Source organism: Mercenaria mercenaria, chromosome 1, assembly GCF_021730395.1.
Source record: "Mercenaria mercenaria strain notata chromosome 1, MADL_Memer_1, whole genome shotgun sequence".
Classification (NCBI taxonomy): Eukaryota; Metazoa; Mollusca; class Bivalvia; order Venerida; family Veneridae; genus Mercenaria; species Mercenaria mercenaria.
In genome coordinates this window covers 34943590-34968206 of record NC_069361.1, presented here as the reverse complement: position 1 = coordinate 34968206, position 24617 = coordinate 34943590, and the positions used below count along the sequence as shown (strand labels likewise).

General features: G+C 34.1%; 1 protein-coding gene across 1 annotated transcript in view; it reads right to left on the bottom strand.

The window, feature by feature from the left end:
* LOC123523795 (uncharacterized) overlaps positions 1-24366 on the bottom strand; it is a 44028-nt gene extending 19662 nt beyond the window's left edge. Inside the window, exons 1-6 of the mRNA XM_045301459.2 lie at positions 23497-24366; positions 16039-16121; positions 15053-15173; positions 9715-9843; positions 5630-5749; positions 1170-1288 (exon numbers count right to left, since the gene is read on the bottom strand). Coding sequence (XP_045157394.2) covers positions 1170-1288; positions 5630-5749; positions 9715-9843; positions 15053-15173; positions 16039-16121; positions 23497-24102 — 1178 coding nt within the window. The 5' untranslated portion in view covers positions 24103-24366. The remainder of the gene's footprint in view (positions 1-1169; positions 1289-5629; positions 5750-9714; positions 9844-15052; positions 15174-16038; positions 16122-23496) is intronic.
* Between the last annotated feature and the right edge of the window lie 251 nt (positions 24367-24617).

Below are 24617 nucleotides of genomic sequence, written 5' to 3'. Positions count from 1 at the left end.
AGGTTAATACCATCGCCCTTGGATACCTTCAGAATGATGTTTAAGTTGACTTCAGTCTATCAATGTATCTGACTTGTATAAATTTGGATGCTCTTTCTTTTTTTATATCACGTAGTAACATAATCCATACGTCATGTGCAGATTTTTGTAACTATTTAATGAGATTTTTATTACAGGAGAATATTGTTATTCATTTTAAAGCAGCTGTTTAATCTTCGTTTGCATTTATTTTAGTATAACATAAGGTGAGTTTCAAAAAACAATCTCAATCAAACCGAATCTGCTTTTATTTTTCTAGGCTGCATTCTTTGTCTTTAAAGGAGATGCACTCGGCGATATATGACCATTTTGTGTCGATTCGCCGTAAAACCCAATTCACTCACTCACTTAAAGGATATGCGTGTGGACCGGAACATCAATATTTAAGAGTGGTATGGCGGTCGTAAAAAATCGCGCCGTACCTGGACTCGTTAAGTCTATGAAATGAGCTGGTTTAAAGCGAAAAAATCATCTTCTCTATGGTCTTTCAGTTTGATTGTAGGTAATGTCAATTATATGTTACTATGAAGTGAGACAAGACTGCTGATTAAAACTATTAGGATTTACTAGCTTATTTTGTAGACTGTGTTGTGATAATTTCTGGTATTTTGTAACATGGAGTCTAATCAACGTTATTGTATTGTAGACCTTTGCTAACGCCGATGCTTAAATGCGTAAAGGGTGTTGTAAAATTACTGTTCAAACTGTATTTGCTATTAATTTCTCCAAAGGACCTCGTTATAGATTTGAATATACACTACATTTTGTGTGTGTATAAACAAAAGTACTATTCGTCGTCGGGAAGTTTCGTAAGTTAGTGGTTTATTTTATTTTAGTGGCTTTCTAACTTTTTTGGTGCGAAAAAGAATTGTTAAATTTGATATGTGGACATTAGTGAAGAACCATCGATATTCCTCTTGCTAAACGAATACTTAACCTTTAGCCTGCTGGCGGCAAGTGATTTTGCTTTTGCGACCAGTGCAGTCCACTATTCAGTCAGTAAATTTTCATTTAACAACCTTTTGAATAATAACCGGTACTGCCCAAAATTGAATGATAGACCAGACAATTTTAGAAATATATAGGGTAGAGTTTGAATATGTAATAGGAATATAAACAGATTTATTAACCTGTACTGGAACATTTTCATAGCCACGAGGGAGAATACCACGATCAAAAAATAGAACAGAACGATGACATGAACGATTTGTTTCAATGTCATCCGAATATTGGCCCAGGCTCGCTTCAACTGAAATAAAAATAGTTTGAATTAAACTGACATGCATTTATTAAATCTGCAAGAATAAAAGTAAACAATGAAGCCTTCGCAATAAACTTTTGACCTTACGGCACATTTAACATAATTAAAATAAGCGGATGAATTATTCACAATTCTGTGAAATAAAGACAATTCTCTGTAAAACTATATCTACCTTCCCCTAATAAATTTAATACAAAATAAGTGTCATTGGCATGTAAGAATATTGTAAACTATTAAACAGCATAGAAAACTCACTGATTCTTTGATGGCAATATTTGAAGCTCAAAGCAAGTAACAGTCAAATGTGCTAAAAGAACATGTGGGCGAATATATACTGATTAAAGTGCATATTAAGACCTGTTTTTACTCCATTTACGTTGTCAATACTCATTAAAACAATCCGCAGTCATCATTTATCTTGTTTTTATGTTTACCTTATGAAGTCGATTTGTCTTTTCTCGAGGGATTTTAGCTGAAGCAGATATCTGATTTATGGCGGAATATAATTTAGATGCGTCATTTGTTATAATGGATAAGTTTGTTTCAATTAGAAAATATTTGCTTACTCCCGTGGATTGTATAAGGCCATACAAAATTTGATCAGTATAAGTTAAGCGTCGTCATTTTTCAGAATCTAATCAGACAGGAAAATACGAATGAAATAGTTATCTTTACATCCCGATAGCTTTTACAGCCATGCAAATTTAAGCCCGTTATTTTACAATGCCTGCAATTTAAGAGTTTGTAAGCATTTTAACTAATATAATAAATCTGCAAGGAATATGAATGGCCATTGTGATTATTTTGGGTACGTTATCAATTGTGTTTCTTAACATTTTAGAAAAATAAATCCTGGTCGGACAACCAAGATACTACGAGGACGCTAAACATTGATCCAGTTTGGTATAGCCAGCTCATATTTGCATTTTAAATGTATTGGAAATGGAGCTATAATATTATATTCTTATATCATTCAGAGAATAATGATAATAAAACAAATGTTAAGTAAAACAAATCGGAATCAAAGGCCTGAGTCGGCTAATGATTGATGTACTGACAGTATAGTCTACCAGTTTCAGTTTGTTTTAGTTTTTTCTTAAAATTTCATAACACAGCTCGATATTTACCCAAAATATTATATCCGGATACGATTACACTTTTCTCCAGTTTGAACAATATATTTTACAAATTGTGATGATACGAAGACATTTAGCAGCAATTGGCAGTATCTGACATTGAAGTTTACGGTTAAATTACCTCTTATTTAAATCTTTTATAAAAAAGTTGTTTCGTTTCGTGAAAGCAGCCAAACATAGACGATCTACTTTCGATTTCAAAAACTACAAGAAAATACAATTTAATGTTTCGCCGATTTGTTTATTTCTCGAAAAATAAGAATTAAAATCATTTTTAATATCAGTAGTAACTAACAAACCAGTAAGAGCTTCTTCTTCCGATAATTTATCCGTTTACTGACTGCAAAATTCAACCCACGCAAAGTTTATAGAAATCATACGATGCGTGTTTACGTTCAATGTGGGAAAATTAAGGTTGATCGGCTATGTTACCTAACGCATCCAGACGATTCAGATTTTGTTTTTAAAACAGCATTGTGTGCGTTTCTGTAATTTTATATGCGTTTTTATAGCTTAGAAATTATTAGTCATGCGTATTTGCATTATTTCTATACGTAATTTACGCTAATACGCATCTTATCTGGAGCCCTGTGGAACTATTTTTTGTCTTTCGCTGGATGTTACCCAAGCTTTGTAAGCCTGCGCAATTCTTAAAATGCACCTTTGTGCTTAATGAGTTACATTCGAGAATTGCACAATAACATGTCATAAATATGACAGATTACATCGTATATTGGTCATAGCAAAGGGAATTGACACAACTTAACTTCATTCATGCAGTGAACTGTTTGAAGTTTGAGAAATCTAATGGAACTACATCCCTTCATTGTGTTATTTGGTCCATTTAGAGAATCGTTGGATAGCAAGGACTCGTCAAAAGGCTTTCAGCCTTTAGCCGACTCAAAAAACTAAATTATTTGGACAAATTTGCAAAACATAACTAAATAAATAACACAGACCAGCGAGGAAGATATGGGATATGGGATATTGTCCACCTGAGTATTTCGGGTGTCGCTTTTTTCGAAGGTTGACAATAACCCATATCCAGATATGTGTTATTTGCTTTGTTATTTGTTTGCAGTACCTTAACAATGAGTGACTTTTAAATCATATGATTAGCCTACCGCTGTTACATATATAAAAAATTAGGACTGAGGCGATCATTCTTTAACTTTTTCACAGAACAGTGAGAAAATCAACATGATAATAAGCAGCGAGTGTCTTTAGTGATGTGTGTAACTTTTAGAAATATTATTTCAATACTACTTCATGCATGCGCACTTGTCGCGAATCTCCATACATATAAATAAGTGTCATGTTTATACCTTTATGCTTTCGTAACATGATTGCGTAAGACTAACACGTGAGTAAGTGGATGTATGACATGTGAACTATTCAAATTGTGATACGTTGATTATCTGTGCAGTAATATTCAAATATTAAAAAATACTTACCCCAATTCCTAGCAAATCCTATATATCGTGATATACGATTTATATTTATATCGGAATGTAAGAGAATCACTGTCAAAATTGGGGAAGCAGTACAGGGTTCAGAAAGTCATGTTTAGAGAATGTGTAAAGCTAATTTGTCATATTAGATATATATTGATAGATCTTGTGAATCTTGTGTATGTTTCGAACGTTACAAACAACAACTTTGAAGCATAATATAAGAACACTTGGAAGTATTTCCAAGGTCACAGAGATTACTTCATTTGTATATTAGACTCAAGGAAAATATGACTTATATTTCTTAACGGCGAGGGATCAAATAAGAAATGTGCATTTCTTGAATTCAGAACTTTGAAAAAAATCTAAAATATCTGCCCAATATATTGCCCATATTTATAGATCTGTATTATCTTTTGAATTAATATATTTGAGATTGACATCTCTATGACAGTTATGATCAGCTAGAAGAAAACAGGACGAGGAGCTAGAGTTGCCCCCCTCTCTGTCAATCACAAAGTTTCATTTTTTAGATTGTTGTCATCTTCTAAGCACAAAGTCCAATTACATATATGTAAATATTTAAAAGAAGTATATGTTTTAATAATTTGAAATGTGAATAATATGTGTATATATATGAATTGAATTGGATTGAATTGAAGTAACTTACTCACATTTTATGGTGTTACCTAAGTCAGTTGTTTCAAGTTGCAGTTATTAAAAGATTCCGATGCGAATTTTCATAACTTCACCCAATTAAAGTAAATATTTCAAAAGGAGGCTAACTCATTCCAAAACATTTTTGAAAGGATAAATAAAATATTCCATGATATGTACCAATGTCAAAGATACTTCAGGCATCACACTATTAGCACATATAGAGATTTACAATAGTAATCGAAAGGGTATGCAAGAAGCCCTCAGTGACCAAACTTGTATTAAATGGACACACAAATGTAGAAACCTTTCTGAAATATATTTTCAAATGTTTGATTTTCATTCTACCTTTGACAAAAATATTGTGTTATTGTACGTTTTATGATCGGGTTTTGTGTTGCATGTCTTTACTTGTTTAAAATCCTTATACTTCTTGTGTTTTTGTGATTGTTATAAACTTTAGGTTTGGTAGTAAAATGCAGATGATTTAAATTTATTTTACTGCTGTTTTAATATGAAATTCCCTGTTAAATTCTGTACGCATATACAAAATTTCACCAATGTAACCAAGGAAACGAGGAAACACGTAAGATGTTAACAAAATCGCGTTGCGTTAGAAGACTTGTAAACTGTTTGGTTTCCTTTTGTGTTCCCTGTTTCACCTTCAAAGAGCTTTGAAGTGATAATAGTTAAAACCTGAGGGCCATGGTTTCTGACTTTAATGGATATAAAAATATATTACAACTAATCTGGGACAAGCATAGCAATTCAATAAATTGAAACGAGACTTTGTGCAATAACTTGAAATAAATGTCGATAAAATTGATCAAATTCTTGAAGTAGTAGTACACCTGAAATCCAGAAATTCTAAGACCAGCATTATTTCATGTAAGCAATATAAAGATCTGAGTGGTATCTACAAAGACGAAGGTGAAGATGTATACTCGCGTGCTTATCACTACAAAACCCATGAAAGGGTTTTGACGAATAGGAATAAATAAAGAAAGATGCACATACTGACAAATGAGGTTATGACTGGGAATCGTGAGAATATCACTGGGAATCGTAAGAAAAGATCCACTTACGTGTGTACCATCGGAGAAGTTCATTATCAGCAGTGGCCTCAATGACCTTGACCACCTTACAGCTTTGCTTCCAGTGAATTGAATAACAAGAACATATGCAATCATGTCAAGCGCCGTAATCTAAAATTAAATAATTACATGTATAATAAGCTGAAGAGCAATGCGATGCCAATCATTATGATATATAATAACATAGTTATACGAACAAGAATCAAGGGTACATTTCAATAACTGGAATCTTGAAAATTAACAGAGTAACACGTGCAAAACTAATGCTATATTCAGCGGAGAATGGTGCGATTTCGGTATTCAATGTTGCCAACCCATGTGACTTTTCGGTATTGCATACACAGGAAATATAGTTCGATTCAGGGAACATTTTTGCTTATATTTTTGTGTTTGTAGATGGATTTTAATAAAAACAAGTGCTTTTATCGGCACAAGCTTCTGTCACGCATACTCAATACTAACTTCAAACATTCCGTCCAAATCCAAGGGTGCACGTTACCTTCTCATTTGGTCAGTGAAAAAAAAACAACAAAACATTTAGCCAGAATGTTTGAGAAAACTATTGAGAATGTCCGGCAGATGCTTTCTATCGAGGTAAGCGCTCGATTTCCTGTTTTCGACGCTTCTTAACTTATAAAAATCAGTCAAATAATAAGGAAATCTTAAGTAAAAATGTAACCATAAGGCATAATTGAATGATTTTCCACGTGTGTACGAAACCGAAATGTCAAGTGGGTTGGTCATTCGGGTATTGCTCGTGCACATTGCTTGATATTCACAATTAAAAATTATTAACTTGAAAGAGGCTTGCATCTGTTCTTTTAGATAATAATGTCAATACGGCACACAATTACGTATGGGAAGCAGAACTGGCGTTTAAGATTAAATCGTACAACATGCCATTTATGTGCATTTATCTGAATAATTGTGGTCATGATTAATTAAAGCAAAATTTTGTTGTTTTTTTTTAAATAAAAAAATATTCAAAATAGAGAAAAGTGGAAACTTCACAGGTCGCTCAACACGACAAAAAACGAAACTGTTGCAGGCTCGGTTTGATTGAGCCGGTTCATGGACGGTAGTGGAAATGCATGCTACCGTCCACGCCCTCTATCCGCAGATGTATTCAAACGGCGATGACCATGAAAACCTTCAATGATACACGCGTTGAGGCGCGTAATTTAAGGTTAAATCGTACAGCATGCCATTTATGTGCATTTATCTGAATATTTGTGGTCATGATTAATTAAAGCAAAATTTTGGGTTGTTCTTTTTAAATAACAAATAACATTTCAAATCAAACTTCAGCCAATTTCATATACTAAAAGTATGCAATTTATACGTGTTACGAAATGATACTCTTAACTGTTCTGTAATAGTCTTTCTCAACGAAATGGTCGGCACGGCAATTCTTCTTAAGAAAAATAACGGCAAAGAAATTGTAAGCAATTCTAATCTGATTAAAATAATCAATAAACCTTTGAAATCATAATGCTAATAAGAGATTTATTAATGATGGGGAATGCATGGAGATAATTTAGATCCCGTATAGTAACCTCGAGAACTATTGTAACTACGAACATCAAGTAACTAAAGAAGAAAAGATGTCATGAAAGTATCATCTGCATCAGAAACTTATTAGCATCTTTATGAAATCAGAACATCTAATTTTGCTAATTTTGATCAACGAGTGAGGACCAAGTCAGAGAAATACAATAAAGAAATATAATATGAAGGAAAAACTAAAAAAAGGTATTGTTGATAATAGTTTCAATTGCAGGCATAAAAATCTACTGCAATACTGTCTGACAGCGACTTTCGAAATAAATTGCACACAATGACAATTTTCTTAGACAACGGGACTAATTAGGATTAAAGGTATTATTTCGACAATAGTAGAGCAAAACAAAGATGTTTTATCATTCTTTAAAAAAAAATATATATCACTATTTTTGTATTGAGACTTAAGTTATTCTTTTGTTTTTATTTGCTTAAATACACGAACATTTAGATTTACGCTATGGGCAGGATAAACCATGTTGCATATAATTAAAAAATATATATTTCCATATTTTTGATATCTTAACTTTTGAAATATTAACGGTGTTTGATTTTATTTTCTATTAACATAGTTGTCCCTGTCGCAATTTCGCACCTACGAGCCGGACGTGGCATGCAGTTGCTGTACGACGGAGCACCGGTCTATACCGCTCGTACGACACAGATATAACTACAACAAAAGAACGTGCGGAAGCTCCCTTTCCCGCCTAAGTCATCGGATCTCAATGTTATTGAGCACCTGTTGGACGAGCTGAACATGCGAGTACGGAGTCGACCTGCAGCCCCTTGGTTTAAACAGTATTTATTAAATATGTCAGATCAAATATAATCAAAATAATGCAAAGGATTTGAGAACAAGCTTTCATAGAAAACTTATATTAATTCATTTCCTTGACAGTAAAACATGTCATAAGGGTAGGGTGTAACGAAAGTATGTTTTTTTTGTCTACTTATTTGTTTGTTTAAACTCTTTATAATTTTTTAGCTAGATAGTGAAAATTTTGGAATTAGTCGAGAAACGCTGTTTTGTACTAACAATGTGCTGCATGTGGCCAGTTCGCGACAATGGTCCACCGCATGCGTCGGCGCGCCGGTCACGTGGAGAACCGCTTCGAGGCAACGATGTATTGCTGCATTTCAGAGAAGACAGATATATTCTGAGTCTTAGTTAGGTGTTCATTACCAAACAGTAAGTTATTAATGGTCGGTGCGCAAGGTAATTCATTTAGGAGCACTTGTCCTTCTGGCATATAAATCGGACATGACAAAAGGTAGTGATTTGTTGTTTCTACTTCACCGCATGTACAATAGGGACTTTTTGATATTGATTTACGAAAAAGGTCATAATTTAGGGAACTACAGTCCAGACGAAGACGAGTATGTAGTATTTGACCAATCCTACTTCCTGATAAGTTATGCGGCGGGGGTTTGGATACGTTGCTATTTAAGAGTTTCTTAAATATTACTAAGGAAGGACTTGCTTTGATTTCTTCGGACAACGCGTTCCATTCACGAATCAAGGATGGAATAAATGAATCTTTGTATAATTGTGTACGACAACATGATAAGGGTATATCCGTGTTATTTCTTAATTGATATCTATTTTGTGTAGAAGGAGGGATAAGGTTACATAAGTAACTTGGGGAAATGCCATTTTTCATTTTGTAGAATAGTATTAATTTATGTTTCTTTCTTCTGCTCGATAGTGTTTCCCATTTTAAGTCGGTATACAGGTTGTTAATATTGCAGAGCTTCGTCGCGCCGGTATTAATTCTTGCTGCTTCAGTTTGTATTGCTTCTAGTTCGCGCTTAAGTTCTTCAGTACAGATATCCCAAAGGACATAACTGTACTCAAGAAGTGGTCTTATAAAAGATGTATAAAGGCGTTCGGGCGATTTTTTGTTGATGATAAATTTCATTGACCTTAATATTCCTATTCTCTGCCACGCACGAGAAATAATGGACGATATATGCAGCCCCTTGAACTGGACCAAGCCTTTGTGCAGGAATGGAGGAATATTCCCCCAATGGTTCATCCAGAATTACGTGCTGTCGGTAAAGCAGAGGTATGTGCATGTTGTGAGGGCCATGGGAGTACATACGAGGTATTTATTACTCAGACGTACAAACTGTGATTCAGTTACTTTTCAAATTGTTAGAATTTTGCGTTATACCATTTTTGTGACTTCAGATTTTTTTTATTTGATATTTTTATTTGTTAAGTTTTAACCTACAATGTTTATCAACTGGAAATAAATTACGGTAAAGTAAGTCTAATGTGTTGAATTATTCATATTTCAAATTTAAACGAAATCCGTTCAAAATAATCGAACTAAATAGCATTATATAAGGGTCGGGTTAGAAATGGCCCAAAGTGTATAGAGAATGGCAGATATCTTAGGCGGTGGGCTGTCTTGCCCAGGGAGATTTATTATTTATCTTACATTCCATACGTGTTTATTGAAACTGATATTAAGAAGAATATATATTAAACATTGTAATAATATTTGACTTACAATGATGCAAGCAATAGCGATGATCATCTTAAGATCCTTTTTGAAGTCTCGAGGAATTCTCCAGTGGGCGTGATGACAAATTCGAAATATGAAGAACAAAAGACAAGTTGTTTCCACCGACATTGTGACCTGTAAATTCAAAAGGAAGATTCTACACTTAGTCAGTTAAGATATAATTCCACTTCAATCACACATGTATACTGAGAAAGTCACGTGAGATCAGATGCGTTATCAATCAGTACAGATGTTGCTATCAAGCAGATCAGACGAGAATTTGCTGCTTAGAGTTTTTACAGTAGATGATTTAATTTAGGGACTACGTGTAATATAAAAATAGGAATTATTATAACTAATTTGGAGAATGGATACATTGATTAATCAGACCTTAATTGTGATTTATCAAAACATTTTTGGATTATTTTATACTGTGATTAGACTTTGATTTTCAAGGAGTGTTATTACATGCAGTGTCAGTGTGATGAAGATTTAGTTATGGATGAAACATCAGAACAATCCTATTCAACAAATCTTGTAATTATGGATGAAACATCAAAGCAGTCCTGTTCAACAAAGCTTGTGGGCCATAGTATGCCCAATATTTAGGGTCAAAGTATACCCATTTATGCGGACCAAAGTATGTCCAAATCTGCGGACCAAAGCATGTCTGCAAATGAACCAATGCAAGCAATGTTGCAACAGTAGGATTTACTTATGAATACGTTGAAAACTCTGCAGAGTTCAAGTTCAAATGACCAAGAAAAAGTGATTTTATCAGACTACGATAAAGTCTGGTTAGAAAGTGTGTGGTTAGAAAATATGTACGTATAATGTGAATGACACTATCCCTGCATGCTACGACCTTGAGGAAGTGTCATCAGAAAGTGAAGAGGATAGTGCAGATGAGTCTGAAGGGCTTGCTGACATGAAAAAATTGTATGATGAAAGTGACAGTGTTGGTGAAAAAATTCATGATAGAATTTTAATGTGAACTTGTCATTTAGAAAACGGTTGTCGAAAGAACAAACAAAGTCAAGGGAATCCATTTTATCAACTGTATAACTCCCTTGGTGGACCCCACAGTGCGAGGTTTACACAGCTAGGAGATAGTCATGTTTTTGATTGATCTAATACAATATTTCAACTTTTACTGAATCTGATACAAATGTTACTTTTTAGGAATACTGTTCCTATTACAAGGATAAGGTTTCTTTATTACATATATTTTGCAATCATTTCACAATGCATACATGTAGTACAACTATGGAAGAAGATTGTCTGAATGGCATTTCTTTCTATTTGAAAGAGGGGGAATATTAATAAGCCGAAATGGCATAGACCTGATAGGGTTGTGATGAGGCCGAAATGGCATACTCCTGATAGAGTTGTGATGAGGCCGAAATAGACCCGATAGGGTTGTGATGAGGCCGAAATGGCATAGACCCAATAGGGTTGTGATGAGGCCGAAATTCTATAGATGGCGTAGACCGATAGGGTTGAGATGAAGCCGAAATGGCATAGAACCGAAAGGGTTGAGATAAAGCCAAAATGGCAATTAGGACACGAAAGGGTGATATTTATCAAGCCAAAATGGTAGATTCCCACAGGGTACCATACCACGTATAAAAGATTAAAAAACTACATGGTCAAGACAACTGTACATAAAACTTCAAGGGTTATTAGGGACATATGTCCAAATTACATGCTTTTAGCTTACCATTTCATGAAAAGGTCATGGTTTTCAATGAGCTTAATTGTTTTAATTAAAAGCAATTTAAATACTAATATGGTAATCCAAAAAATGAATGTTAAAAGTACATGTAACATTGTACAATATTCATTTATTGATACTGACTCAATAGGATTATAGTTTGACCTTTTTTCTGAAAAAAAACAAAAACGGTCAGTTAGATCATAGTGATAAATATAATGGAGCAATACATCTTAGCTCTACACTGATCTTTAGATGGGGTCTTAGATAAGATCTTAAGATAAAACTGGTGAAGCAATTTACTGCTCTGCTTTTCAGACATTTTCTCATGGATTCTGAGAGTGGAAGTGGGTCACTTCCTGCTTAAGTGACCACAGAGGCAATTGAAGGGCAAAACAGCATGTCAAGATTTATGGATAAAGGGGAGAAACTCCTACTGAATTTGACCGAAACAGCTGTCATCAAAGTGGTCAGAACTTCAAAATTCTATGAGAAAGTTGCAACAAGACGTTAATAACTTGAAAAGGAAAAACGAAACAGAGCCTTATGCTAAGTAAAGCAGAAAACTGTCTGAGGAGGGGGAAAGTACTAGTAAATCTTAAGACCAGATTGATATTGATGAAATAATTGATCAGTTCCTGTAAGATAATGAAGAGTTCTCCAATACTGGATTTGATGAGGATTTTTCTCTAAGAACTTGGGGAGTTTTATCCAATCTCAAGCAGAAACAGGGGAGAAGGTATCTGATAGTCTTGCAACATTGGCAGATGACTGCTTGAAAGCACCCATAGAAAAGGACAAGCTTAAAAAAAATTGCATTTAAAATATTTGGGACCAGAAAACATTGAATACCTTCAGACTCCTATGGTGGACAATAATTTATGGAGACAGTCAGATGCGGAGGCAAAGTCCATCGATGCTCAATATAAAAAACCATTTCCCAGTTGTCAACAGTTCTTGTGCCAATAATTCATGCACTTAACTCCATAAAATCGAAAGATCCAGCAGCACCACAAAAGATAAAGGAATATGTTGGGGACGCCACTGTTATGAATAAGAAATCAACAGGTGGTCAATTCATACAACCAGTTCATACAACCATATTAACTACCTACAGCTTAAGGCTGTTTTATTAGCACTGCAGTCTTTTTTTAAAGACTGCAGGATATTCACATCAGAATACGATCAGATAATACAGTCACAGTTATTTGCATAAACAAACAAGGGTCAAGTAAATCAAAGCTTAATGACATAACCCGGGAAATATGGCTGTTTGCCATAGAGAGGAAGATATGGTTATCTGCGGAATATGTAAAGAGCTCTGACAATGTGCAGGAAGACCAGGAATCACGAAAGTTTAACTTAGACACAGAATGGAAGTTAAATGAACATGTGTTCAAATCTATTTGTAATGTTGTCAGTACACCAGATACTGATCTTTTTGCAAATAGACTGAATTGTCAAGTGTCTAGATATTATTCATGGAAGGCATACCCAAATGCTGTTGCAGTAGATGCATTTTTACAGTCTTGGTCAAATGAACTTAACTATCTTTTCCCTCCTTTCAACGTGATAGGGCAGGTATTACAAAAATACAACAAGAACAAGAGGAAGCAATAATTGTTGCACAAGCATGGCAGACACAAGTCTGGTTCCCGCAAATGATAAAAATGTGCATAACAAGCCCACTTTTGGTACCAGTCAGAGAAAACCTACTCATGTTACCGGACAAAATATGTAATCATCCATTAAAGTAACTACATTTAGCAGTTTTTCGAGTCTTGGGAGAAGCTCAAAGCCAAAGGCTTATCAAACAATGTTACTGACATCATCTTGCAATCGTGGAAAAGTACCACAAAAACTCAGTATGGGGATTATTTTTGTTGTGAATGGAATACCATCCATTTTCACCACATGTGAATAATGTTTTAGAATTCTTAGCTTGTTTGTATCATTGTGGATTAAGTTATAGTGCCAATAATACTGCAAGATCAGCCATCAGTTCATTTGTCATGACAGATGGTCTAAATTACCCTGTTGGTCAACATAATTTGGGGGAAAATTTATGAGTTTTCTTGTTACGACCTGCCTTGCCCAGGTATAATGTTACATGGGATGTAAATAGAGTTACCTTGAAAATGTAAATGTTGAGAATAATTTGAAACAGCTTACAATGAATGTTGTTATGTTATTATGTTTATTGTCTGGACAAAGACTGCAATCTTTGCACTTAATTGATATTAGGAATATTGAAATTTCAGATTCATATGTAAAATAAGGTACGGAGATCCTTTGAAACAATCCAGGCCAAATTATCATTATAAGCGAATTAATGTTTAAGGAATATCCAGTCAAAACATTGTGTATTCAACGGTTTTCTCTTTTTCGGCAGTATCTCAATGAGACAATACCGCTTAGAGTGAATAAAGAATAAATGTTAATAAGTTTTTTGCAAACCGCATAAAAAGGTATCTAAGGATACTTATAAGGACGATGGGTGAAAGAAATTTTAAAACATGCATGGATAGACGGTTCTATATTCAGGCTGCACAGCTGTAGATTAGCATCAGTTTCTCAGGCGAATAGAACAAGATTGCTATTGGCAACACTATTGAGAACACAATGGTGGTCAAGGGAGTGCATATTTAGGAAGTTTTATGATAGGCCAGTTACTAATGGCACTTCATTTGCTGAAGTTGAGTTATCTAGAACTCAGATCTGTTTACCTTCAACTTGATAAATTGCTTATCCAGGATTTATTTACCCAGGTGGCAGTCAAAAACTGTGGGAAATTTTATATATCTTCCTAATAGGTCACAGTACAGATTCATGCATGTAAGAGGCATTATGCTTCACTGATAACAGTATATTGAGGTAAATAAACTTGATTATTCTAAGTGTATGTCAATTATTTCTAAGTTTTAATTGTAGTCCCAAAAATAGCAGTTGTAGCTGGATGGTCTCTAAAATTCTCACGTGACTTTCTCAGTATACATGTGTGATTGAAGTGGAATTAATAAATTATACGAAATTTATTGAAGTATGATTATGATTCCATGAAATCACACATGATACTGAGACAGTTACGTGCCCAGCCCTTCCCAGCCCGTTTGGGGAATTAACATCCAGCTACTAGTACTCTGAAATCTGATTGATAACGCATCTGATCTCACGTAACTGTCTCAGTATCATGTGTGATTTCATGGAATCATAATCATACTTCAATAAATTTCGTATAACTTATTAATTATCTATTTGTCTGTCTACAACATGTGTTCACCTCATGACTAACTTTTGAATACACAAGGAAAGTGTGATATAAAAAACGACAGACTGACCAACATATACATTTGATGTCTCAAACACTTAAAAATCGGCTATTTTTAGTTTTGCATGCAGTAGCGTTATTTTTTTCACATGTTTTCAAAAGCGTGTGTTCCATTTGCTTGGAAGCTCCAGTAACTGTGCCAGTTAAGAATACTAATGTCAAATATGTATTATAATTTGGGGTATTTTAGCTACGAGTACAGAGTTAAAAAAGGAATAGATTTTTGTCCCATAGGAATGACATTTTAATAGTTCTTTTTAAATATCTGTTAACACGGATAGGAAAATAGGGAAGTAACTCACCCAGTAAGGTAGATCCAGACCCGGTACCGCAGGTTCCTCGAATACAGCCAACACCAATGTTACTATGATAGCGACGTATAGCGGTAGCCGAAGATATATGGACTTAAAAAGATTGTACGACCTACAAAACAAAGCTGTAGCGAGGAACAATAACACGACTGAAAACCAGTAACAGTAAACTAAGTATAATTAATAAACCGACAGTGGCGACATACATTTTAAATGAGTTTGTGAAGTAACGAAAGATGATCATACGCCTAACACATCTATACGGTAAACTAAGTCCAACATATAACGATAGGCGAAGCCAAGTGCATGACCTGACTGAAGAGGTTGTGAAAAAAATAAGCAAAACGATATCGTCGCCGACACACCTCAACGGTAAAGTAAGTGCAACGTGTATCAGTTGCTACAGACAAACAAACTTGAATTGAAGAGGTTGTGAAAAAATAAGCTAACATGATAACATGACCGGTAACCCCAATCGCTTGCCCCTCATCGATGTGGGGTCGAGCCTCACTCGGGGCGTTGAATTCTTTATGTGAGGAAGCCATCCAGCTGGCTTTTACGGAAGGTCGGTAGTTCTACCCAGGTGCCCGCTCGTGATGAAGTAATGCACGGAGGGGCACCTGGGGTCTTCATCCACTATCAAGCTGAAAAGTCGCCATATGACCTTTAATTGTGTCAGTGAGACATTAAACCCAACAAAAAATATTCACATAAGTAAATTGACATTTTATGGTAAACATTCATTCAAAACTGACAAATGTGCAATAATACTAAAAGGACTGTCTTCCAGAACGACTATTTTGCCAACACTTTACAAGTGGGTAACGCCCATATTTTTCTTAAAGTTATTTTAAAACAAACATACACCTGCTTTGCAAAGACAAGACAGATATAAAAAATATTTTTTAAAAATCCGAAACATAAAAAAGCAGAATATCAAAATATTTACACTCACTAGGTACAATAATTCGTATTACCTGACATATCTTGGCTCTCGTTTGACATCAAATTTATGTCCCTGCATCGCATTGGCAACAAGCGTAGCAGCTAAAAGCAGATCCTGAAATAGTTTCATAAAATTGAAACTCGGTATCGCGATTTCAAAGGAATTTTGCGTTTTTTTTTTCGAGGTAACCGAAAATCGACATAAAATGGTATTTCGGCACGTGCTTTTGTAACGGGACTTGAATTGATAACATAAGCGAGTTCGAGATAGGGAGTTTCAGCTATAATTTTATTTTATTTATATTCAGCATTATCATTGATGTTACCTGAAGTCGGATATTATGCAAGTCATGTGTATTGTCGTAAACAAATGAAGAGACACCTACAAGTGCGCTAAATTCAGTGCTCAACCTCGCTGAAATAATCTTCTCAAGAAACTGTTAAATTGACATTTTCCACGCGTCGTCTTCATGTTTATCATAGAAATCAAAGGAAATATAAGACGCTTTCCATTCAAGCAATAGCGTCTTCTGCGTTTTAATGTAAAATCAGACTGTCTGCCATACATAATGAGACAATATAGACACTGTTTCGATATACAAGACTTATATCGATATTGTAGCGGAAATTTAGTTTTGAGACATCGCTCAATAAACTTTTTTTCAAATATTTTGTGAATGAAAATTCTAAAATAACTATTCTAATATGCTTTTCTCTGTTAAAATACTCTTACGCTAGAATAAGGTCACGTTAACGTGCGGTGACGTCAATATTTTTGTTGCGACCAAGAGCGCTACTATATTTTACCTACTGTTTTAGATTAAGGGCATATTAGAACTGAAATAATTCATAGCAAAACCATGTTTTAACACTATTTATACACTCGGGCGGTAATACGTCGTACAAATAATTTCACTCGGGCTGCGCCCTCATGAAATTATTTCGCCCGACGTATAACCGCCCATCGTGCATACATAGTGTTAAAGCACTCTTTAGCTATAAATTATTTCTTAAATCATTTTAACCTAACGATTATTTTCAGCAGTTCTTGTCATGAAATACTCAGTTTACCAAAACAAATTTTAATATTTAACGCTTCTTGCCTAGTTTCAAATTGGTGGCATCTTATCTAACAGCAATATTGGTGGTATAAATGGTTGTTTGTACTTAAGTTCCAACGTTACTTTGTACATAACGATTCAAATAATAGAACAATTTACTTGAATTCGTATTTCAAAAGGTATTCTTATTATAGAATTTGATCATTACAGATGTTTATGAAGTATTACGTAAATGAAAGTATTGATATTAGAATTTAAATGGCAAATTGTTTCCATGAATATATCTAAAACGATGAGAACCAAGCATTTATCAATGTATTTAAACAATTTATGATCCCACAATACCTTCATTTAGAAAGGAGCCGCTGGCGCGTTATTCTGAGTATGCGGATATATATTGAGGACCTCATGCTGTAAACGCAACTGCTAAATCTGGCTAAAATACGGTCCTCGATACTTCACACAAAACATATATAGTTTTACCATGCAGTACTCAGCATGGAAATATGTGTTTAACACAAAAGGATGCAATAATAACATTTATTTTACACCTAGATAAATTTTGTCAAAAATACTGCTTGTATTTCAGAAGTAAATATGAACAGGCAGAAAAAAATCCGTATTGTATATTGCCGGACTACTTTCATTTATTATGCATGACCTGACATAGTTCTATAAATAACGTACATTAGACTTCACTCAGTTCTATTTTAACATCGAGAAATATTGAAAGGCTGGAGGTATATAATCAAAGGGTCATTATAACAGTAGCTAGATCTGGGATTTTGTATTCGGCTCTCGTGGATTTTGTAAGGTCGGAACACACTTGGCGCTGGAGCGCCTTGTGAGAGAATGCACCCGAGCCGACAGGTTATTATTATAATAACTCTATGAGAAGTAACACACAGACAGAAACATACACTAACAACGAACACAGCAAGGGACCGATTACGAACGGTCAGTACAAAAAATACCAGTAGACTAACTAGATCGCTGGCGCCAAATCTCACTCTTTAACTGCTGCCAAAAGTTCACTTCATATACAACAACATAAACATGTGCCAAAAAAGGACAAATAAGCAAGTAACTTTAATACATAATTCCAGTCTCAGAGTCAGTCTAATATCATGTGTCACAGAAATGATAATTAAAACTGAAAAAGAACCCGATTAATTTGATTAAACGCCTATTTCGATGCAATAACATAATCAATGGCGTTGTACATTTGATTTAATTAACATTAGAAGTATAAATTTAATGATGAAATGTTAAAACACACAAACATTTAAAAACTAACACCTGCTGTTATCTCATGTAAAACAATTATCAAAACTTTTTAAACAATGCCATCAAGTCTCTAAAATACAGTGTCTTAAGATTTTTTTGAATGTATCAAGCGATTTACTTTTGCGTAATGCTACCACAGACCAACAGTTAGTCGTAACTGTGTTTATTTTTCAGTTATAGGTAGGTATATAATAATCTCATAATTACATTTTAGTTTGATCAACATAAAAATAATCAATAACAATAATGCATTAAAGCAGCAATTTCACATGGAAATTTACACTTGGGAATGGTGGTTCGCGTTGTTATATATTGAAGAAATGAACGTTTGATATTCATTATCATATTACATGATACCTGTCAAGAATGTTTGCTATTTGACCAGTCTATTGATTAGTCGCTTCTAAATAACTTCTATGCTTAGCCTAGCAGGCACGGCATAGAAAAAAAGACCTTGGCTCTGAAGGAATCGAGATGTGATTTCACCATATTTTATTGCTTATATATACATGCAAGTAGATACATAAAATTACAACAATACAAACGCAAATGGGTTGGGCAACAAGTTCTATCAACATTACATTAAGCCCTTCCCAGTAGAGAAAATTACAGAAAAAATACATGTATATGCAGTTAATGATTTAAATGTTATTTGTCATTTAGTCATTGTTTGAAAGGTACATAGCAGTCGCTTCTAAATAACTTCTGTGCTAACATATTCTTGAATAAAACCTTTGTTTTTTGCCGATTTCGACCATGCACAAACAGGGAAAAAACGTATACAAACAAGGAGATTCTCGTGAGCACGCGCTGTTGGTGAACGTTTTGAATATGCTGTTGCGGATCCAACGTAAGCAAATTATGGATCCCGAATCAATTTTGGCCGAAGTCGAAAGGTCCTAGACTGATGAAATCTTTTCATCTGCATTTTTATTAAAAATATCATTTTTCAACCTAACTTTACTTTAACTTGTAGTAAGTGCTACCTCTCTTGATACGCGACTGCATTGACGTTCCTTATTTTTGTATTATTATGCGTATTTGACTCAAAGTAAGTTTACACGCCGCGATTTAATCCCTGAAAATGATATGCCAACAATAAATACAAAAATGCAATTTCGTTTTTCAAATTATTTTGAGTCGAGAAAGTTGACATGCTAACTTTAAATCTTACACTAAAAGTTAAAAAAAAAATGTTTGTGTCTACTTTACACATCTATGCAGTCTACTGATGTAGTGATGGTGTGTAATGTAAAGCATAAACATGATGAAGCGTTTAAGTTTGAAGGATTTTTCCATAGTTAATGAACATTTGATGAACAGAAGGTATTTATTATATATTTTTCAATTTATTTGTAAATCTCACCAACCATGTTTGAGTTTATGAATTCAATATAAGTTGATTATATCGATGTTGGAAAAATTCAAAATTTTGTGTTTATCAAACTTTGATCAAGATGGGGTTGGGGGCAAAGCAAAATTTTCTACGATATAGGCCTAGAGATTTCATTTCTAACGATATGAAGAATATAGGTATCGATACCAATTTCTATTGCACGAAAATGTTTACAAAAAAGCGTAAGGGACAGACTATCAATTTAAACTAAGCAGAATTGTGTTCTGTCTGCATCTCACTACACCTGCAAATATTGTGTAAAGACAGGATGCCGTGTATGCCCTTTTCTCATAAATCCGAGTCTCTAAAGCTAAAGTTCCTACCGATATATCGGAAAAAGGGGGAATCATACTTATTTTACATATATTTAATATTATAGAAATTACCACATCAAGAATGCCCGTTCAGCATGTATAAAATATGTACTGTTTCTGTTGGCCCTGGAAATGCATAAATAAAACATGTGTCCATAACAACCTGAAAGGGCCGACTTCGATCGGCTAATGTCAGCTGAATAGTTTTGTTTTTTCGATATTTCCAGCACTTTAGTTGTGTTTTATGCAAGAATAGCGATAACACACGTTTGTTTCGTGAAACAACATCTGCAGAATCCCTCGGGCTATGTTGATGCACTCGCCCTACGGGCTCGTGCACCGACCAATCCCTTGGGATTCTGCAGATGTTGTTACACAAAAAAACGTGCGTTAACCCTACATTTGTGAATGTAAACTGTAAAAAAGTAAAATTTATTCAGTAACATTACTGAAGCGAAGATACGTACTGAGATCCTATTCGTCACCGGTCACTATCAACGGTTTCGGGCCCAAGTTAATAACTTCCACCTAGTATTAATAGTGAGCCACAGGGTTTGTTGTTATAAATACTCGGAACAATTCAATTGTGTTATATTGAGATTAATATGTAAAAAGTATAAGCGATCAAAAAGTAAAACTGCACTTCGTCAGCATTGAAAAATGTCCTCATTTATGTACTCTTATCGCGTCTATTGTTGCACATTATTCATTTGACAAATAAGCAATCTTACTAAAGTTCTCGATCTTCCTAAAAGTTAGAAGTCTGAAGAAAGCCAATTCAAATTCATCTCCTGTATAATCGGATAGCAAATATTGCTATTCTTATTTCCACCAATCTATTTTTATTTGAGCCAATTAGACGACTCGTTTCAACTAGCATTTGGCTAAAAGGGACTGGATTCAGATTTTGGCTAAAATATTCTTTCTTTAGAATAAAAGTTTCGTCATTTTATGAACATAAGAACATGGTATTTTGTTTCTTAAATTATCTTTAAAAATGTGAAATCAAGAGAAAGTCACGACCGAGTCAGGAATCGAACCCGTGCCGCTGCGGCATTAAATGTTTTTCGTACTTGACCAGTACACCACAGAAGAACACGTAATTATCGATGGTTGAATATAAAGCTTTATAATTAAGGCAGTTTACCTCCGTTATCCCTTACAACGCTTTTCAGTTATTAATGGAAAAATAGGAAAAACAATTAATTCCCGTGCGTTTATTTAAGCTTAAATATTAGAATTATAAACCCGTACGTGATAATCACATATCGAAAACTGGAATCCCAGGTTAAATATAGAGTTTTCTAAACTTATACATTCACTTTCAAAATGTTGAAAGCAAGGTTCGGATTGGTGAAGGGGTTTCTCAATAGCCTGTCCTCAGACCCAATGTTCGTAGCGTTAATTGGATACGATTTTAATCAGATTGACAAATAAGAAAAATATTTTACATGATATTATGTTACATTTTTTTTTCATAGAACTATTTTGGTATATGTTTAGTATATGTTTATCATTAACTTTTCCTTTTAGCAACACCGGTGAAAGAATTATCACCAAGCAACGGAAAATGTTTGAGAAAATTAAAATTTGATATTCTAAAACATGACTGCGTTCCTAATCAATGAAAACGAAAATGCACACAGTTTTAGAACGCAATGCAGTCAGACAAATATGTTAATCAACTTGTCGTTAGCAGTTCTTATTAATCAAAAGTTGGTCAGTTCTAATTTCTCGCTAGAAGTGAGAATATTTCGACCTCTGAACTTAGTGCAAGAAGTCCCGGTGAAACATTGATCCTAGAATTTATTCTTTCTTGATCCATGTCTTTCCTTTTTTATTCAAAACATTTTATACGATATTTAGGCAGCTGCATTTGATATCGAATTATCCTCGTGTTATTATCGTTATTATTATCATTAACATCAGTATCTTGCGCGAAACCATGAATTTGCTAGTGTTGGGAGAGCTCGCGGATTCAGTCGTCAGCCTTTCATTTTACTAGGGCGCTAGTCACTCGTTTATAAAATTAAACAAGGACAGTCATATGTATAATTTATATATATGATACTGAGCGAAACATGCGTAACCTTTAACAAATCGTGAATATGACAGTAAGGGTAGTTAACAATCAATAAGGTAATTTTACGGGTAGACCAATGACATATTATATGTATAATTACTAGCATATTGAATTCCATTGGCAAAAGTATAGGATCTTCTATCCATGGTAAATGAAATCCAACTATCTGCATTGATTTTGCAATTACATATGTACCTCCGGTTATTATATATCATTAGCTGAAATGAGAATGTACATGGAAAGGTAACAACTGTTTCACGGTGCATTGTAATCAATCAAAAAAGTAAGCAGATTTATAGACACAACAACGAGCGGTAAAAGTTCTAGCTTTTCCAGTTAAACGTCTACACAGCATGATGTTTAAATGATAGAAGAAAAACTTGAACACACTTCGTTTCAAAGTCTTGGCAAAGTAGAAATAAATCATTACATTTTTATAAGTTGTGCTTACACATGTAATGTTACAGTTTGCGTATATTGTTCTTCTGTTTTGACTCGATGTTTCCAACCCGCTTATCAAAAAACTCCGCCTATCTCAAAGATATTTTCAAGTCCCGTCCCTAACAACGTGCGCAAAATAGCATTTTAAGTCGAATTTCGGTTATCTCGAAGTAAAACTCTCGGTTTGGTTGAGTTCGAGATGTCGAGTTTCATCTGTAAATGATTATTAGTACTGTAACCAAGATACAAATGCCAAACTTTTACATGAAGCTACTTGTTTTTAGATATTTGAAGTGCTTTCGGTATATGCGTTAATGTCTGCAAACTCGTTATATAACAACAGATAAAGTGGTGATACGATAATATTTAGGGGAAAATTGAAATTTATTATAAACTTTGATGGCTGTTTACTATTGCATGCAAATAGTTTAGTTTGTACAACTTTGAATGCGAAAAAAATATTGCATAAAATTGCCTAAAACTATTCCATTGAATAGTTTATTGGTGACAAAATAGTGTACAGAAAAATATAAACACATTAGAAAATGCCTTGGTGTATTTCTAACATAAATGTGCAAACGAAAATTTCAAGAACGGACTTTATTTCAATGCTGAGTACGGATATAACAAAATTACTAGAAATAGTAATTCAAACATACAAACTCTTTACATATAGTAATTATAACTCGCTGTACTGTCGATACTTTTGGGTAGCTTAATACTTTACCGTTGTAAACATTCATTTATCGTTTTCTTTCGTTCTTTTCGGAGCAGGTTTTTAACAAGATCATTTAATGATAAAATTAGCAGTGCATGTTGTATTTAAAAAATTAATCTGTAGCTCTTTATTCAAGGGACCTCATATAATCACAACTAAATATAAAATATAAAATGTATAATTTTCTTACATCATTTGTTATAAGGTCTTCTGATCCAATTTTTGCTCTTCGCCGTGACCTTACTTGTTGTGGGAGATACGTTGGAACATCTTCATTTTCGACACTGTTCACAGAGTCCTTATTTGTCACAACATTTACAACGTCTTCAAATGTTTCTGTGCTTAATGATTCATGTCCGTTTGGACTGAGATAGTTCTTGTTCAATTCGTCAGTGTCTACGTTTTGTATCGATGCACAATTATCATGAATGTCTTGGCTGCTGTTGGTAAAAGCTTCATTGTCTTTTCCCATTCTTGACTCGTCTTTGAATATACGCGGGCAATTTGATAACGGTTTATTAACTTCTTCCTCAAGAAAGTTCCCTACATTTCTGTTGTCCGTGGTATTCAAATCCGTACCATTTTGCAGCGTTGAATCATGTTTCTGTCCAACCTTGTTGTCATCTTCCAGATTGTTTTCCGGTGCTTTTACATTTTCCATATTATTATCATATATTTCTGTGTCTACTCCGCTCATATTCTCATTAATTAAACCATTGTTCTCAATTTGAACAACACTTTCTGTATTGATACTCTCAACAAAATTTTCATTCGAATTTTGGAAAGTTTCCTTCATTTTGCAGGTATATCCGTACGCTGCGTGTCTAGTTCATAATTATCAACTGGATTGTGCAATAGATCAATACACTATTATAGAATCAGAATTGTTGGTAATCTGCTGAAAAGTCTATATATCCTAGAATGGCGTGCATTCCAATATAAATTGAATTACTCCCTCAGGAAGGGTCATGTACACTACTTTAGAAACAATCTGATGAATCCGATTTGATCATATCAATATAATATTCTCCTCTTCTGAAGCTATGAATATAGTTGTTGTCACTGTCGATAGACGTAGCAATTGGAGGAATATATGTATATTGTCTCGTTTTAAACGTTTTCAGAGAATTCACGTATTTGAGATTGGTTTTCCAATAAAAGAAATATCGTTGCTTTACGTGTTGATATACAATTATTCCTACATTAGCAAAATCATTTTAGTCCTCCTTCACCCATTTGCTACCGTTCAGTCCGATCCTGCTTAACTTTTTTTTAAATGTTTTTTTTCCACAGCTATTACGCTTCTTCAAG